The following is a 19482-nucleotide window of genomic DNA, read 5'->3' as shown; positions in this document are numbered from 1 at the left end:
ATGTAATTTTTTTCAAATTTTTAATCTTAAAATGTACTCATTCTTAAATATACCAATTTGTTATAGGTAAAATGTACCCTTTTTTTAATATAAAATCTATTCAATTTTTTTCTAATCCATTTTTAAACTTATATGGGTACATTTGTTTATTTATTATTATTTGAGAATGTATCCATGTTAAGTTTACTCGAAGAAATTCACTAATATTATTAAGCCTAATATATATATATATATTTTTTTTGGTGATTTTGAAGAATGTACCCATGTTTTGGTACAATAATTTTTTGGTTAATTTTGATGAATGTACCCATGTTTACACACACACACACACACACACACACACACAATAATGTATTTATATTTTAATATTTTTAATCCCACAAATTATGATTTTTTATTTAAAATCTCATTAATATAAACAACTATAAATTTCAATTTTTAATTTAAAAAAATATAGTAACATACATATAAATAAATTATCACATTAATTTCAGGAACTTGGATCGAAAATTGAAAGCCAACAAGGTTTTAGTCAAAGTCTCCATTTAAAATATTATAATAATTTACCCTATTAATAAATAAATAAAATAAATATATATATAAAATAAAAAATAAACCATATTCTTCCTCGACCTCTTCCCCTTCCCTACAACCCAAAACACCCCATCCCCCACCCCACCCAAAACCCCAAAAATCCTAATTGTTCACCTCCCCTCCCATCCAAAAAACCCACCACAAATGTCTCCGACACCGCCTCCACCTTCTTATCCGTCAGTAGAGTTCCTCTACGCCCTTTCAAATTGAGATTTGGGTCGACCTCATCGGCGTCGTCGACCCAACTAGCGAGCTTGGAAGTCGGGACTCCAACAATGTCTTTCAATTCGTCAGATTTGAGGAGCTCGTCGAGCTTGGAAACCACAAAGGCTGCGGTGGAGCCGATGCTAAGGTCGAGGACCATTCCCAATTTGATGTACTCGACGGCCTTGTCGGCAGCGAGCTTCTTGAGGCATTGTGGGAGGAGATGAGGGATAGGGAAGAAGAAGCCATGGGAGAGGTGGAGGGAGAAATGGGTCGGGGGTTGTAGAGAGGCGAGGGGGAAGGAAGGGGATCTGGGTGTGGGTTTGGAGTTTTATTTATTTATTATTTTTTTTTAATAAATAGGGTAAATTATTATAATATTTTTAATATATAAAAATTTATTATTTTTTCCACGTGGCACAAATGTGGCAACCACGTCAACTCTTAACAGACTAATGGATGGAAAATGTAACGGATGTATTATATTGAAATAAAATAGTACGTGAAGTATGAAAGTGAAATGTTTTGAAGATGTATGAGGTTGCAATAGCTCTCAAACCTGAGATGGTAAAGTCTAATTTACCCTACTATTAAGCACCAAAGTAGTGCTTCGAGATCCCTCATCAGAGTGAAGCGTTCACTTGAGATGCTTAAGATAATATTCGAGCAAACTATGGCCTCAAGGTTTTATTTATCTCAAACCTAGCCTAGATCTTCTTTGAATTCACTGCTTCATTAACTTGTCTAAAATCATTTTCGTTTGTGAATGCAATTTCATCTTAAGTGTGCTGCTACGTCCACTCATTTGTTCTATTTTCTCATATCCACTTAATTTATATTTCAGTTCATCATGATGTTTTTTTAATATTTAATATTCGTTAAGTGCTTTTAAAATAACTAAAAGCGCTTTTAATGAAAGTGTTTTTGGGTTTCAAGAGCACTTAAAATGCTTCTTGCAAGAAGTATCAATTATCTAATTTTTTCATGTAACACTTCAGGCAACACTTCGACACTCACTATTTCTGTGTGGATTGAATGAAGTTGCTAGTGTTATTAGAAAGGATGGCTATATATTGAGCAAGAATGGGATGGTGCCTCCACTTGGGATTATATGTATTGGAAAAAGGGTCATTTCTGGGTATATTATAATTATTTACCATATTGACAAGCTCTTGCATGAGCTTAGGGTAACCATCCTTGTCGGGGCACTGAATAATGTCATGAGTTGTCTCCCTACAAATGATACACGCTTTTTGGACATTGGGCGCATTAAGGCATCAAACTTGGCATTGAGAGTCCTCTCCAACTTAGAAATTTGGCCAGAAACATTAGGATAACCTTGAGAAATTTCGAGAACTCCCCTCTTGTTTTTGTTCTTCTGTCCATTGTTGGGATCCCGGAGCCATCATATCATACAACTCAAAAGCTTCCTTTGATGATTTCGACAGTAGTGACCCTCTAGCAGATGCTTTACTTGACTTTTGGTGGTGGCATTGAGACCATCATAAAAGATGTTCACTTGAAGGTCAGAATCGACCCAGCATGAGGACATTTTACTTACAGATCATTGTAACGTTCCCACACTTCATGGATAGATTCGTTAATTTGGCTTTTGGGCGAATGTCAATATCTCCTTCTTAAGTGCAAGAGTCTTGAAAGATGGAAATAACTTCTTGAGAAACTTTTCTTGCAACTGTGTCCAAGTTGAAATGCTATTGGCAGGAAGAGAGTGTAGCCACGTCTTGGCTTTGTCCTTCATAGAGAAAGGAAACAAGCGTAACTGGATTGCTTCAGGAGAGAAACCTCTAATTACGGTGTTGTCACATGCTTCAAGAAAATCAGTCAAATGCATGTTGGGGTCGCTGTTTGGCAACCCATGAAAGGATGGCAAATTGTTGAGGATGTGTTCTGGGTATACAATGCACCTTGGCAGTGCATTGACTCTTGCTACCAATGATTTCCTCACAGGCTGACCTGCAGCAGGTGGGGCAAGTGCGATGGTTGAGATCGGGGCCAAAGGGTGGAAAACAGCTGGGCTGCTCTCAGGATCATGAAACAACTTTTCAAGAAAAGTGTCAAGTAGGCTTGGATCTTGCACTAAATATCTTTCTCTAGCGAACCTCCCCGCAATTCTTTCTGGTTCAGGGTCAAAGGCAGTAAGAGCTTGATCCTGGGACCTTGTTCCAAATACCATCTGCTACTTATAATTGTGATCAAACAAACCAATAATTTATTTTATTTATTTAGTTTTTTATTTTATATATTAAAAAAATTAAAAAAATTAAAATTTTACAATTTTTTATTTTAAATTTGTTTCTTTTTAAGTTTTTTTTATATTTTTAGGCAGTAATTATTAATAAATAAAAGTACTTTTTTTTAGAAGACAGTAACTATTAATTAGTTGTCATTCAGTACTACAGTTTAGTGGTACAAATTTGTTGCAAATAATTTGTGTTGAGAATTGGAAATTTGTGTTGAGATTCATGATCTCACTCTAGCAAAAGAAATTAGTTACATATAAGTATACAAATACATACAACAATATGAGTACAACCCGTTTTACAAGGTTTCCTCCTGAGCTCTCCTTATTTTTTCTGCAACCTGCAACCAAAAACTCCATCCCTGTACTCTCTTAGCGAGAGCTCTTTGTTTTTTTTCCTTTTGTATTCTCATGCATTCCTCTCTAATTCTCTTTCATTACTTTTTTTAATTTCACGCACCTGAAGTCTGCTTTTTCTTCCCTCCAGCTGCTCTTTGATTTATTTTTCATTATTTTATTCCTTTTTAGCTGGCCACTTTCTCTCGAATTCGGTTCCAATGCCGAGAGCCCACTCTCTTATCTCACTTTAAATCACTTTATTTTATTCCTTTCATCCTTTTCAGCCCACCTGTTCCTTCGAATTCCCTTTCTTTTATTCCCTTCTTTCTATCATGCTAGATTCGCCACCATAGAAATATTAATTCTTGCAACCTTCGGCTACTGGAGTCCAACTGGAGTGTAGGTTCATTATTAAACCGAATGGAACACATTTTTTTGGGCTACTTGTTTGAGAGGTACATTTGTTCTTCAGTTTGCATATTTTTCCACCAAAATCAATGTCGCGTGAGAGGTAGTCATGTCAATGCAATTTCAAGCTCTTTTAAATTATTATATGTAAACCAGTGAGTTACTCACGGGACAAACAATCATTCACTCGTATTGTAGATTAATGTGTTTCGCTCAAGTGATCTCAATATACATGCCGCCATATGCTTGTTTGTCCACCTAACTCGATATCAATGATGTTGGAACCAAATTCGTGCACCTCCGTAAGCAGCGGTTGAGCACAAATTCCAGCAACCTGCAAAACAACAAAAAACCTTGAGCAAGCCTAAGACCGAGGGATGTGTGACGACCAAAGGCTCTCCGATGGTCAAAGTAGTGGATGATATGAGACTCAAGCAGTGGGCTAGAGAATTAAAGCGTTTAGATTATGTTACCTAAATGAGCTTAAGAGGGTGTGTTTATACCATGGGATAGACATTTTTATGATAGAATTCTCGTTCTAAGTCGGGAGAATCATGGAAGATATCTAGCAAGTTGATATTTCTTTCTCTTAGGAGTTGTGATTACTTGCGGCACATGCCTATCCCTAGATTGTAGGGACTCCAAGACTTATAAGATCTGATTGTGTCTAATTTTGGATTAGATCACATGTCTTGCGGAACAAGCATGGTCATCTGACGGAGTTGCTTGGACTCCGCCTAGTGTCCCAAAGTAGAGTGACGGTGGCACCCTGCTCCGTTTGCTATAGCTGCACTTGGAGTTGGTGAGTCCATGACTGGACTTCTGAGGTAGCAGTATTCGGATCAGCCTACTCCAACCAAAAATCATGGTTCCACAAATGACAAGTAACAACTTAGATCAAAGTTCTTCAACAAGGTTGTAATGAGGTTAAGGGTTAAATAGCTAAGCAAGAAAAGTGGTGGAAAACAAAGTCTAAGGAAAACGTAGAGCAATAGAAAATTTCTTCACAATGGAGAGATCCAACGGCATTGTAGAAACTTCGAAGCACTTAGAACATAAGAACATCACCATTTTTTCGTGTATGTGTGTGTTTGTGTGTATATAATTTTTTTTGTTTTCTTTTTTTGAATTTCATGGCACAACTTTTGCTCTCTTTTTACTTTCTTTTTTTCTTAACAGAAATTTTTTTTATCACTACATTCATCCTTCATGGCACAAATCATTTAGCCCATTATACCTAGGATGTGATGTGTATGTGCACTATAAGAAAAGGGAAAAATAGCCACGGTGGATATTGTTGGGATGGTTATACCAAAGCGCGGCGATTTAATAAAGAAACCGTGGCCAATATTGTGTAATATTGTGAACTTCCATACGAATGAACAGAAAAATATTGAAACACAAGTTTCTACATAAGCAAAGTCAGCAGTTAGTGTCAAATTAAAGTTAGGTAGATTAGCTTTACTCCCGTCATTGTTGCAGCCGCTCTCTTTGACTTGTACAGCTCCTTGCTGAGCTCTTTTTCCTCTCCTTAAATACTTGTGTAAATATTGTAAAGTTCCATATGAATGAACAGAAAAATATTGAAACTGACTGCTGACTTTGCTTTGCTTTTATGTTCAATAATGTTGAGAGTTGATGGTGTGGGTAGAGTTTGTCCCACATCGGCGAGGAACAAGTTTAGCTAAAGGCGTATATAATTTTGAATTATTTCTCATATTGTTAATTGGTTTTATATATGGTGAAACTACAATTTCATCATAGTACCATAGCAAGTTGTCCCTCGTGTGAAAGCCCAAAGAATCACACGTGCTCACGCGTCACCCACTTGTTGTCCACGTATAGGCTTGAAAATCGGCCACATGTGCGAGGGTGTGTGGAGAGTTTGTCCCACATTGGTGAGGGACAAGTCTAGCTAAGGGTTTATATGATCTTGGACTACTCCTTATACTGTTAATTGATTTTATGGTGGAACCCTAATTTCATCATTCTGTATATATATTTTAAGGGTAAAGTTTAAGAAACAAGTAAGGGTAAAGTTTAAGAAACAAGTTATCTAAAGCTAGTTGGGGAGGGCTAACTATAGAAAGTGTGACAGTTATGAGAGAATCAGTTAGAGAGAGGGGAAGTTTATAGAGAGATTGAATCTGAAGAATGTATTCTCATTAACCTTCAATGATTGTACACGTGGAGTATAACAATATGCCCACTATACTTGCTGACTAAGCAATCTTAAAGAATCTAAAGTTCAAGTGAAATTATGTAAATAAAAGGCATTTCTGATGCTTAGGGTCCGCTTGTGAGAGAATTAAAAATTGTTTTTGAAAGCAGATGAGTCTATGCATAAACTTCTACAGAGAGAGTCCATCTACAGCCCCTATGAGTGAATAGCTGTGCTAAACACCCTACCCCACAACAGCAACCTAGTCGAAGTTGAACTGGACGGACATGGCGGCGGAGTCGAGTTGGTGAATGAAAGCTCAGATCATCAAGTTGTCAGGTATGGAGAGAAAACGCAGATGTACAATCTGTTGAAAGTTATGTATTTAATTCACTTGATTAGAAATTCGCTTCAATTTTTTTTATTTTTTTATTTTATTTTTGGCAAACTGATCATGATGTGGTATGTCAACATGAGTTCGAGAGGTGTTAGAAAATAGAAAGGAGGAAAGTACTTTTGGGTGAGTGAATTAAGGATGTCATTTTATTTTCTAGGGAATTTTCATGAAAATGGTTTGGGTTAAATTTATTTTAATAAAAAGCCATGTTATAATTTTATTTAATAAAAAATGCTTAATTTTAACGAAAAACCCTTAATTTTTAATTAAAATGACCAAAAAATTTAAATTTTAATGAAAAAGACAGAACTTTAATATTAAAAAATTAAAATAAAATAAAAAAAATCTGATGTGCTGACCCGCCCATCCTTACACAAACTATTTATAAAACTTAACAGTACTACACTGTTTATGAACACTTACGACACTATTTATGAAACTTTACAACATTGTTTATGAAAACTTACCACATTGTTTATGAAACTTACTACACTATTTATGAAACTTACTATACTGTTTATGAAATTTAATGGTGCTACACTATTTATGAAATTTAACGGTACTACATTCTTCTCTCTTATATTCTTGAATTTTCTTGGCACATTCTCACCTTCCAAACACATTTTCTTCTTCTAATTTTCTTTGATACTCATCAAATTTTCTTTGCATCTCTTCAATTTCTTAACTTTCTACTCCAATTACTTAATTTTCTTCCATTGTTCGTCCATCTGCAGCTTCCTCTTCTCCTCCACCTACAATATTAACTTTTTACACCACGTGTTATTATGTAAGTGGTGGGAAATTTTATTTTTAAACACATGAATCTCACTGCTTGTATAGACATGTGGTGCATCATCCCGTGTTCCGAGCACATTGAAAAATCTCTCGTCATCTTGGTTACTATTGGGAAACAACACCACAAAAAATAAAACTGAAAAATGTAATTCAATTTCAAGTCTTTCTCTCATTCCAAGCCAAAAAAAAAAAAAAAGTTAGTGGATGATTTTTTTTATTTATTAAAATGCAAAGATTTAAAGATATTTTTATTAGTTTTTTTTTTTTATTTTCTAAGTTATTTTCTTAACTCTCTGCAGTTTAGAAGAGGAAATTTAAAATTACTAAGTAATTTCAAAATGATGGAATTTGAAACTATAAATAAGGAAGGTGGTAAGTGGTAAATGTGTGAAATCCTGTTCTCGGATTTCACTGTTATAATCTACGTATTTGTATTATTAGGATTTTATATTATTTTTTTGAGAATTTATATTAATTTAATTGAAATTAGATTTCAATTAAACTAGTTACAAAGAATGAAGTTTGAAAAATTATTATTTACTCGTTGACCTTTTGAGGTCACAAGTAATGTTTTCAAATAGGTCTCGAGGCCACGAGCGCATAGACGAAAGCCATTTACGAGTCCAGATTATAACGGTATAGTTGCAGACGTTTGAAGTTGTGAAACTTTAGGTTGTGAAAATTATTTAATTTTCCACTAAAGGGTAAAAGGCCCAAATATATAATTGGGTTAAGGGAACCGGCTAGGGGAGGAGAAAGGACCAAAAGGGGGAAGTTGACATTTTCTTTCCCCCATTTCTTGAAACCGTGTACTCCACTAGCCATTTTTCAAAACCGGCCAACTTCAGGCCAATTTCCACCATTTCTCAATTGATTTTCTTATGGGGCTTTTAGATCCAGGTCCAAAAACATAAAGTGTTTTTAGGAGTGAGTCTAATTATCTAATTAGATGTTTTTATTTCTTTTATAATCATTTTATATTTTCTAAAAATATTAAAAATCAATTAAAATCTTTTAATATTATGCATTTTCCAACTCCAAAATATCTAATTAATATCTTATAACAAAAAAAAACTAATATACTAACATAAATCTATCTGCAAAACATGCTACCCTAACTCAAGTAGCAAGTATATGAATGTATATTATACATATAAGTGAGATGTAAAACCTAACTAAAAGGTGTAAAAAAAAATACATAATATACCTACAAGCAAAACACATTAATTTGTGATAGGTTGACTATGAAAAAGAATATGTCGTATAGGTAAATAAATACAATTAACCTGTGATATAGGTTGATTATAAAAATTAAAATAAAATCTATAAATGGGTTAAAGCAGGAGGAAGAACAAGAAATAACAAAAAAATAAATACAAAGAAATAATCAAAAAGATAATTAGGAAGAAATTTGATTTTTACAATAAAATTTTTTCATTGAAGAGATAAGTATTGATAATAAAATAATTAAATTTAAGGAATTTGACTTATTTTAATAAATTGGACTATTCTTACTATTAGCTCAAAAAATTGGACTTATATCAAGTTTTCCCTTTTCTTATCCCCTTTACCTGCAACCTGCTCAACTACCTTCCTCCTTCCATCTCCACCAAAAATCAAGGGGTTTTAAGGTCTAAATCAGGTAGAACTCCACCAGAGAACCTAGGGGTTCTCGACGGCGATTCGTCATTCCGATGAGTATCACCATTCAACATCACCCTTAATTAACTTCCCTTAGACTCAGGAACAAGACCCAATTGGTGGTTGGGGCGTTGGAACACCAAGGAAGCTGAATCGAAGGACACTCACCTTAGGGTTTTGACAGGTGCGAGCCAATTGGAGGGCCTTCCAGGCCAAATTGGACTCGGCCATACTTTACTTGTTGAGACCTTCATTCTTGTAAAATTTGAGAATTTTTGGAAAAGGTTGAATTTTCCGATGTGTAACATTTGATTTATGAAATGCCGTCGATTGAGTATATTTTCGATAAAGTCCGCCACTTGAATATTCTAACAATTGACGATCTTACCATTGAATTGACACCAAATTTTAGCATGCTATTGTAGATATTGTTTACGGACCTTAGGGAATGACTAGCGAAAATCTAGTGGGCCTATATTGATTAGATAGCGACTTGAATATATGAAATATGATTATTATCTTAATTTCTTATATTAGTATCATTAGTGAATATGAATTGGTCTTATAATTATGATTTCAATTGAAATGTGAATTTTATATATTTAACCATAGACCTATGCTAATTAACTATGATTTGGCTTGTGTATTGATGATGTTTGTGATATATATATATATATATATATGTTTGATTAACTTTTTAATAATGTGAATGATAATTATGATGAATGTTATGACAATTATGGGATCTAAATATTGTTTGATAATTATTTGGATATGCTTGCCAACTGAATACGTATTTGAACTTGGCATTACTACCTAGTATGAGATGGAGATGGAAGTCAGGAGATGAGTTAGGTACTTTATTAGATTTTTAGTAGAAATAGTAATTAAGGGAATTCCTTGTGTTGTGCTTCATATGACTAGATGCTGGTTGATATGTGGAATCGATAGCTTGTATGCGCATAATTATGTTTAATGTGTGATGATGAGATTGTGTGACATCCCACATCGCCCAGGGGAGTGATCCTTATATATATATTCCCATCCCTACTTAACACGAGGCCTTTTGGGAGCTCATTGGCTTCGGGTTTCATAGGAACTCCAAAGTTAAGTGAGAAGGGGGCTAGAGCAATCCCATGATGGGTGACCCACTGGGAAGTTGCTCGTGAGTTCCCATAAACAAAACCGTGAGGGCGTGGTCGGGGCCCAAAGCGGACAATATTGTGCTATGGTGGAGTCAGGCCCGGGAAGTAGTCCCGCCCGGGCCGGGATGTGACAATTTGGTATCAGAGCCTAACCCTGGTCGCGTGTGTGCCAACGAGGACGTCAGGCCCCTAAGGGGGGTGGATTGTGACATCCCACATCGCCTAAGGGAGTGATCCTTATATGTATATTCTCATCCCTACCTAACACAAGGCCTTTTGAGAGCTCACTGGCTTCGGGTTTCATAGAAACTCTGAAGTTAAGCGAGAAGGGGGCTAGAGCAATCCTATGATGGGTGACCCACTGGGAAGTTGCTCGTGAGTTCCCAAAAACAAAACCGTGAAGGCATGGTCGGGGCCCAAAGCAGACAATATTGTGCTACGGTGGAGTCAGGCTCGGGAAGTAATCCTGCCGGGCCGGGATGTGACAGATTGCACCACGTAGTAGTGGTACAAGGATGGTCCTGCTTGGTATATCCGCGATGGGGGACCATATGTATTCAAGGGTGATCATGCTTGGTATATCCGCGATGGATGATCACTGCCTGCACGATGAGTTTATTATGCCTATGGTCCTGCTTGGTATATCCGCGATGGGGGACCATACGCATTCTAGAGGTGATGATAATTAGTTGTACATGGTACATTTTTAGGCGATCATATTTGGTTTGGTTCCGTTGAGTGGTCCGGAACACAAGTTGTTCAATTTCATGGAGTGGCCTAAAATCCCATTATTTGGAGAAGTAGGCTTGGCTTAACTGTGTCACTCTAGCCTTAGTTTTTATATATATATTTGTGTCAATGGTTTCGAGAGTCTTGTGAATTGAGTTAGAAAAGATGTTGGACGTCTGAGTGACTTCTTCGGGATTTCTATGATTCGATTATGATTTCATAAGGTATGAATTTAGAAGATATGGGAATGATTATTATTACTTGGATCAAATTAATTAATTAATGCGGCTAGAGAATGGTTTTGTGTTTCGTTGGCTCTTAAATATGATGTGTGTTGTGAATTGAGATATCATGATGAGACATAATGATTTATATGTTGGATGGGAGAGAAATCATGTTTTCATGGGGATTGGTTATGTAGCTTGAGTCCAGGAATTGCATGTTGTCAGGTTATAATAAATGATTGAGGAATACTATGCTTTTTTGCTTGAACTTAGTGGAATAAACGTTTGATTTTGTGATAAGTGAACTACGAATGGCTTGATCCCTATTGAGGGTACGTAGGCAGTTTAACGAGGAGATTAGATGCAGCCATAAGGTAAACAAAAAATTTCTTTGCAAATTGATTCTCGAATTGTGATTTGCCATATCCCGGAGACGGGGTATGTGAGATATACAAATATATGGTGACGTCACATGTCGATCCTGGACGTATGTCGGAATTGGGGTGTGACAAAATGTGCTAGGACCAGTTACGGTGATGATTTGGTGGGTGGTGGAGGCGGTTTGATAATGGGTGGTGGTAGTGGCGGCGGCAAGGGCGGCGGCGGTAATGGAAGCCATAGTTGTGGTGTTGTACAATGATGGTGGTGGGAGTGGAGGTAGCAGTTGTGGTGATGGCACCAACGACGACAATGGTGGCCATGGTGGTGGTTGTAGCATGATAGTGGTACAAACAAGACGAGGGTGGTGGGTGTGTAAGAGTGAAAGTAATGGTAGCTTACTTATAGAAATTTAGAAATGATTCTATTTCCATGAAATTTAAAGTCGAAATTTAAAAACCCAACCCCAACCATACAACATACCAAGTCTCTACCATCTTTAAATTAAACTCCCGTAGTTCCTTATGAATAGATTATACTTGTAGATATCATTTTTTTAATGGTTGTAAATACTCGAAAAATAGTTATCCCCAGGTTATAATCACTGTACAAGCATTTTTTTTTTTTTTTTATTGTTCTAACGGCCGCTAGGCACTATGACTCTCAGAAACTAGACATCATGGTATTCTTTTTAGGATAAATTCAATATTTCTAATTTTGCGAGTTATTATTAGTAGGATTAATAGTCAACTTTTTAAAAATAGGTCCAATATTGTTCTCCCTCTGTTTAGTTTGTGATAAAATTGAAAATTTTAAGGATTGTAATATCCTAAAATAAGAATTAAATTCCATAAACCATGGTGCATTTAGTCTTTTTACTTATTTAATATACCTATATCGTAGATTTTTGGTCGACAATCTACCTATATCACAAAAAAGTCTTTTTAGTTACTATATTATAGATATTTTTTGCTTGTAATCTACCTCTTCAGAATTAGTTGTATTCAACTTTATCTCAAACATATTTCGTTTCAAAAATTTTGTAGTCTTCTTATGATATATGTATGTTACAATTGGACTCAATTTAAAAAACAACTTGGATTTTTGGACCTGGATCTGAACCGCCCATTTTTTAATTAACGAACAAGTAACAAGTCCAGTTGAAGTTTAACTAAAATTTAATTTAACTTCAAAATAGAAAGCATGATTGGAGATGCACGAAAGTGTATCGAGTCTAATCCCAGTCCTACTCCAAAAAATACAAACCAATAAAATATTAGTTGGATTATATTCTCTGCTGATCCTTCGTCTACCTTTTCTGTTATCAGACATCATCAGAACCAGGCCTAACCATCCTCTCTTAATTGACATTCGTCTAACGTACAAAAACGTTCTCAAAGTCTGTACCAGTTGAAGCTAAGGAAGATCCAGGTTAGTCACCTAGTTATCAAATCCCTACATAGTTTTTCTCCCTTTTTGGTGGTACCTATTTTATTGTTTGAACTTTGCATCTTACTTTTTTCTCTGTTAATTTAAAAGAAAAAGGGACAGGTATGGAAATTGTTAGTTTCGTACTAGAAGTTGGTAAGTTGTTATGGACTCCAGTGAAGCGTAACGTGGGTTACTTGGTGCATTACAAGAGCCACATGCAGTCTCTTGAAGTTCTAGTCGAAAAGCTTGAGGCCATGCAGAATGATTACCAGCGAGAAGTGGATGCGGTGATAATGAATGGAGACGAAGTTAAGTCCGTGGTTCAAAAATGGCTCAAGGATGCTGAGAAGGCCATAATTGATGCGAAAAGACTGAAAAATGAAGCCGGAGAAGACAAAACATGCATCGGAGGCTGCTGTCCGAATTTGAAATGGCGTTACAGTTTAAGCAAGAGAGCCGTTAAGGAGGCAGAAGAAATGAACAAGCTTAAAGAAGAGAAAAGGTTTGAAACAGTTTCGCTTCAAGTTCACCGACCCGTTGAGTTTGAGTCCACCATGTCAACAGGAGATCTCGAAGCATTTGAAGCAACAAGGCAAGCCATGGATGGGGTCATGAAGGCGCTGAAAGACGATAACATCACTGTCATCGGGGTTCATGGAATGGGAGGCATAGGCAAGACAACCTTGGTGAAACATGTTGGTGTGCAAGCGCGTAGAGACAAGCTCTTTGATCATGTGATTATCGCTGTCATTTCCCAAAACCCGAACCTGGTAAACATTCAACAACAGCTTGCAGAAATGCTGGCCTTGAATTTGAATGAGCAGACAGAAATAGCCAGAGCAGCTAGATTGAAGGAGAGAATAATGAGAGGAAAAAAGATCCTTATAATTTTAGACGACATTTGGAGGACAATAGATTTGTCTCGCATAGGGATCCCCGATCACTACGAGCTCCAAAACTGCAATTCCAAAGTTCTACTCACCACAAGGATATCGAATGTATGTCATGCCATGAAGTGCCAAGAAAAGATTCGCCTCAATATTCTATCAGAAGAAGATTCTTGGGCCTTGTTTGTGAAAAACGCAAACAGGTCTTTGGAATCAACCAATTTCTATGACATAGCGAGGAAGGTAGCTGGAGAATGTGGTGGTCTCCCAATTGCTTTGATTACAGTTGCAAGAGCACTCGGAGATAAGGACTTGGAAGAATGGAGAGAAGCAGCTCGACGACTAGAGATGTCCCAAACTACCAACCTGGATGACGAGGGGGATGTGTTCAGATGTATAAAGCTGAGCTACGATTACTTGAATGGCAATGACGCCAAGTCATTTTTCTTGCTTTGCTGCTTATTCCCGGAGGACTCTGATATCCAAATCGAAGACTTGCTGAAGTATGGTATCGGGAAAGGATTGTTTCGAGATGCCAATTCAATGCAAGAAGCCAGAAGCACAGCACATTTGGTGGCCAAGTACCTTAAAGCTTGTAGCTTGGTTTTGGATGGTCAACAAGACGGATGTGTAAGAATGCATGATGTGATTCGGGACATGGCAATACGAATTGCATCATCTGGGGATGGCAAAGGATTCTTCGTAAAAGCTGGCTGCCAATTAAAGGATTGGCCAACAAATTCACTTGAAGACTACTCCGCAATCTCCCTAATGGGGAATGAAATCTGCAATCTTCCTGACGAGTTGGTATGTCCAAAACTCCAGATTTTATTACTACAGTCAAATTTTGAAGTAGAGGAGATCCCAGAAGATTTTTTCCAAAGCCCAAATGCATTAAGGGTATTCGACATAAGTAGTACCCAAATTTCTTCATTACCTTCATCATTTAATCTCTTAACCAAGCTCCAAACGCTACATCTAGATCGCTGTCAGTCAATAACGGATGTATCAATTCTTGGAGAATTGAAAAAACTGGAGGTTCTTAGTATGAGAGAATCTGTTATTGAGGAATTGCCCGAAGAAATTGGACATTTGACCAATTTAAGGATGTTGGATCTCACTATGAGTACCTCCATTGCAACAATTCCATCCAATGTGATATCGCGGTTGTCCAAATTAGAAGAACTACACATGCAACAGAGTTTCGCTGACTGGGGCAAGAAAGTTGAAGGAGAAGATGCCAAAACTAATGCTAGTTTTGATGAGCTAATTAGCTTGTGTTACTTAAACATTTTGAAGGTTGACATTTCTGATGCAGAATGCCTTCCGAAAACTGTAGGGTTCCTTCGAAATTGGGTAAATTTTGATATATGTATCTGTGGAAACCAATTTTATCGGTCCATGAATGTGCAATTATCAAAGAATACTATTACTCCATTTTCAAGAGCCTTGCTTCTGGACACAACAATCAATACGCTGCCGGATTGGTTTAACAGCACAGTGACGGAGAGAGTGGAGAAAATAATCTACATGGAGCCTAGAAGTTTAACTGACATTCTTGTGGAGTATGATCGTTGGAAGTTACATGGACTCAAGTTTTTGCATATCCAAGAGTGCCGTCAGATGGTAACTTTGATGAACACAGTAACTAGGGTTCCAAATAAGCCTGTGCTCGAGAGCTTGGAAGAGTTGCATGTCTTCTTATGGGACTGCTTGCAACAGTTATGTGTTGGTGAATTACCGCAAGGGTGTCTTGGAAATCTCAAGATCTTGGAGGTGGAGCAGTGTGATGGTGTGGCTGATGCACTTGTTCCATCTAATCTGTTGCGGAGACTACAAAATCTTGAAGTACTTTTTGTAGGTGGAGCTGATATGGTTTATATATTCAGATCTCAAGGGCTTGAACAAAGAGAAACGGTCTTGACAAAATTGAGAGAGATGAAACTGGAGAATCTACCGGAACTGACAAACATATGGAACGGTCCTGCTCAGCCTGCAATGTTTCATAATCTTAAAACTCTGGCAATTTCCAAGTGCAAGAAACTGAAAACTCTCTTCACATTCGACATAGCTCAATGTCTGCTGCAATTGGAAGAGCTTTGGGTGGAGGAGTGCCATAGCTTGGACAAACTTTTCGGCCTAAGCGAGGGATTAATAGAGCAGGATTCCGAGATCATTATTCCACGACTGAAGAAATTAGCATTGCAAAGTCTTCCAATGCTGACAAGCGTTCTCGCTGGACGGGCTAGACTTTTGTGCCCTTCATTGGAATACTTACATGTGCTGGACTGCCCCCAGTTTTTAACCTCTACTTCTGACTTCCGCAGCCAGATGCAAGTCCAACTAAACAATGAGCAACATTTCCTCCTCCTAAGGAAAAGGTACATCTCTCTCATGCATAAATTTCATCTGTCTTTTCCTTTTCATTCCATTTTCTCTATATCCTTCTTTTAAAACAGTTATAAATATGTTTGGAGTGCAAAAACCAAAGCAAATTGCTGACTTATACATCTCCTTTATTTTGAATCAACCAAAAGGTTGTGGGAGCAGAGGTAATTAATTTTCCTAGAAGAAGAAGCTGATGAACAAAGAAGCAAGAGAGATTTCTCAAGGTCCACAAGAAGAATAATATTCCACACATATTTTCCTATATAACTTTTAAAAATACATCCATTTTTGTTTCTACTCAAGTAGAAAATATTTTCTTTTGCAGCTAAGATACATTTAATTTCTTTTTTTTTTTTTTTGTTTGGTTGTTGGGAGATTAATGTTTCTTGGATTTTTTTGTATACCCTTCCATTCATGCCAGAAGCATTTTTTTTTTTTTTTTTTATCAGGGACAATTCGAATGATAAAATTCAGTTAAACATTTGATTTTGATATATATACTTTATCGTGAACAGTATGTCGCAATTTTGAGCTTTTTGCATCAGCACATATAACATAAACACATTCATTTTCGTCCTCCCTTATAGCATCACACTTTAAATAAGCAGTATATTAAATCACTTTATCTTGGAACTTTAAAAATATTGTTTTTGTGTATAAGCCATGCATCTGCTTTTTAACTGGAAATAATGTCTTCAAATCATGTTACAAAATCCCATATATATTGCATTTTGAAACATATTTCTTGAAGAAAGTATGCCCACTTTCAACTCTGTGACTACTCCTGCAAAAATATATGCATGCAATGCAAGATCCCACATCGCCCAGGGGAGTGGATCATGTAAGTCTTATATGTATATTCTCATCTCTACCTAGCACGAAGCCTTTTGGGAGCTCACTGGTTTCAGGTTCCATGGGAACTCCGAAGTTAAGCGAGTAGCGTGCGAGAGCACTCCCATGATGGGTGACCCAATGGGAAGTTCTCGTGTGAGTTCCCAGAAACAAAACCTTGAGGGAGTAGTCAGGGCCCAAAGTGGACAATATTGTGCTACGGTGGAGTCGAGCCAGGGATGTGGTGGGGGCTCAGGTCGGGATGTGACAATTTGGTATCAAAGCCAATCCCTGGCCGAAAGTGTGCCGACGAGGACGTCGGGCCCTTAAGAGGGGTGGATTGTAAGATCCCATATCACCCAGGGGAGTGGTTCCTGTAAGCCTTATATGTATATTCCCATCTCTACCTAGCGCGAGGCCTTTTGGGAGTTCACTGGCTTCGGGTTCCATGGGAACTCCAAAGTTAAGCGAGTCGTGCGCGAGAGCACTCCCATGATGGGTGACCCACTGGGAAGTTCTCGTGTGAGTTCCCAGAAAAGAACCGTGAGGGCGTAGTTGGGGCCCAAAGCGAATAATATCGTGCTACGGTGGTGTCGAGCCTGGGATGTGGTGAGGGCCCGGACCAGAATGTGACATGCAAAATGCAGTACCTTATTGCTTACGGAGTTGTATCTTAGGTGCAGCCGTTCGTGATTCTCCAATGCATTATGTTGCAATAATGCATGCTTCCATCTTTCTTCATATTCTTTTAGGTACCGTTTGGTACGCAGACGGGACGGGACGGAGGTTCCGTGTATGTTTGGTACGTGCAGGGACGGAACAGAACGATTGTTCCGCGCCTGCAAAAAACAGAAAACCCTAACCCAAATCAAACAAATAAGAAATGTTTCAGACCGATTTGGAACAAATCGTCGGGAAAAACCAAGTGGGCACCTCTCGATTTCAAAACTTTTTCAGTAAATTTTCGTTCTTTATGGCGTTAAAACCAAATTTATCCCAAATATTTTACAACATAACAACAGATGGTAAAGGAGGAGTAATTAAGTAGTGAGCTCATGAGATGTTGTATCTTGCCATGGAAGTGGTGCTTGTTCTTGAAAATGGCGTTGTAGTAAACGTCCATGCGGACTCAATCGGAAAGCTTCTCCTTCTGGTGGTAGTGGAAGGCATAGGTGCAGAAGTAGTTGGCGAAGTCGACGCCTTTCTCCACCAGGGCGCCACCAGTGTCGCCATTGCTGGTGCATCTTTGGTCCCCGCCACGACCGTTGTTTCTGATAGCTCCTCATGCCCTTGGATGGAAGCGAGGAGGAAGAAGGAGACGGAAAGGTTATAATTTGTGTTCCACGGATGTGGAACGAGTCTTTCCAGGGGGTGGAGGTAAATTCACTCAAAACTCGTCCCGTGGAACAACGCGTTCCACCCGTTTTAGGTGTACCAAACGTGGGACGGAATGCCTCGTCCCACTCTGTTGGGACGGAACGCCTCGTCCCACTCTGTTGGGACGGAACGCCTCGTCCCACTCTGTTTCGTCCCGTCCCACATACGAAACGATACCTTATAGTCCCGAACTCGTAGACAAGAGCTTTAAATTGTGGCAGATAAGCAAAAACATTGGGCCAAATATAATTGTCTGGTTGTGATGGTTAACCTCTACGAATGGAGCAAAGATCATACCACACTTATTTGTGTTGTAGGTCGTGTCAAAAGCAACTACATCACCAAAAAAGAAGTATGCTTTTCTTGTAGGGGAATTGACCCAAGAACAACAGCTCAACCTATTTTCCTTATCTCTATCAACTTCGAAATAAAAAGATGGGTTTTTTTTCTTTTTTGAATCAAAATATTCAAGAAGCATGTCAGCATCAAGGTACACCCAACATTTGCAATTCCACCTGCATCATTCTCCATTGTTCTGGATTGTTGACTTGTAGGTACGTACATTTGCACTGCTTAGTATTTTCATGTAAAGCTTCTTTGCTTTCGAAACTCTACGATGTGAAACTAATAGGTGTACCTTTGTAGGAGTTAAAAGTACACGATTATGACATTCTTCAAAGTTACAAACGGACCACTTTGTCTCATACTTGTCACAAAAAATGCTTAACTTTTCCTGATAACCCACATGCGTTGATCCAAGATTCCCTCCTTCGTTGGCTATGAAACGGATATTCATTATGGTTGTTGATGCATTTTCCACAGTATCGATGGATGTCCGTTCTCTTCACACGTAATTCCTGTCTAAACATACACAGATGGACTAAAGCTTGACTATTTAGGGTGCCATGGCAGCTCAATTTGGACAGAGCTACAACCAAAAAGCAAACTGGATTAAACCCAGCGCGCTTCAAAGGCTATTATGCAAGTGGCATTTCACCAAACAGTTGATGGGCATCAAATGTTAAGCATGAATTCACATATTCAAAGAAGCCAAAGATTCAAAATTTACACTAGCAATCATACCAAATTCAAAGAAGCATTTCATCGAACATAGGCATCAAATGTTAAGCGTGAATTCATTGATTCAAGCCATCCAAAGAACAAAAATTGACAACAAAATTAGGAGTCTTACGAAAGCTGAGCCAGTCACTGCACAGAGAGAGAGAGAGAGAGAGAGAGAGAGAGAGAGAGAGAGAGGTTCCGAGCCAACCAGACTTTGCTGGCTGTGACAGC

At 37.8% G+C, this 19482-nt stretch overlaps 2 protein-coding genes across 2 annotated transcripts; one reads left to right on the top strand and one right to left on the bottom strand.

Annotated features, from left to right (window-relative positions):
• Positions 1-646: 646 nt before the first annotated feature.
• On the bottom strand, positions 647-958 carry LOC108867748 (probable ribose-5-phosphate isomerase 3, chloroplastic). Its single transcript, XM_018649255.2, has one exon. It carries the CDS (start codon positions 956-958, stop codon positions 647-649), a length of 312 nt encoding a protein of 103 aa, XP_018504771.2.
• A 5160-nt stretch (positions 959-6118) lies between these two features.
• LOC103954667 (disease resistance protein At4g27190-like) lies at positions 6119-16742 on the top strand. Its single transcript, XM_048570048.1, has 4 exons — positions 6119-6305; positions 12604-12706; positions 12815-15974; positions 16131-16742. The coding sequence occupies exons 3-4, from the start codon at positions 12829-12831 to the stop codon at positions 16147-16149; spliced, it is 3165 nt and encodes a 1054-aa protein (XP_048426005.1). The 5' UTR covers positions 6119-6305; positions 12604-12706; positions 12815-12828; the 3' UTR covers positions 16150-16742.
• The last annotated feature ends 2740 nt before the right edge of the window (positions 16743-19482 follow it).

Source organism: the organism of the source record quoted next, unplaced genomic scaffold (genome assembly GCF_019419815.1).
Source record: "Pyrus x bretschneideri cultivar Hongxiangsu unplaced genomic scaffold, Pyrus_bretschneideri_v1 Contig51, whole genome shotgun sequence".
Lineage (NCBI taxonomy): Eukaryota > Viridiplantae > Streptophyta > Magnoliopsida > Rosales > Rosaceae > Pyrus > Pyrus x bretschneideri.
The sequence above is the reverse complement of the archived record's forward strand: the minus strand, read 5'-3'. Positions and strand labels throughout refer to the sequence as shown.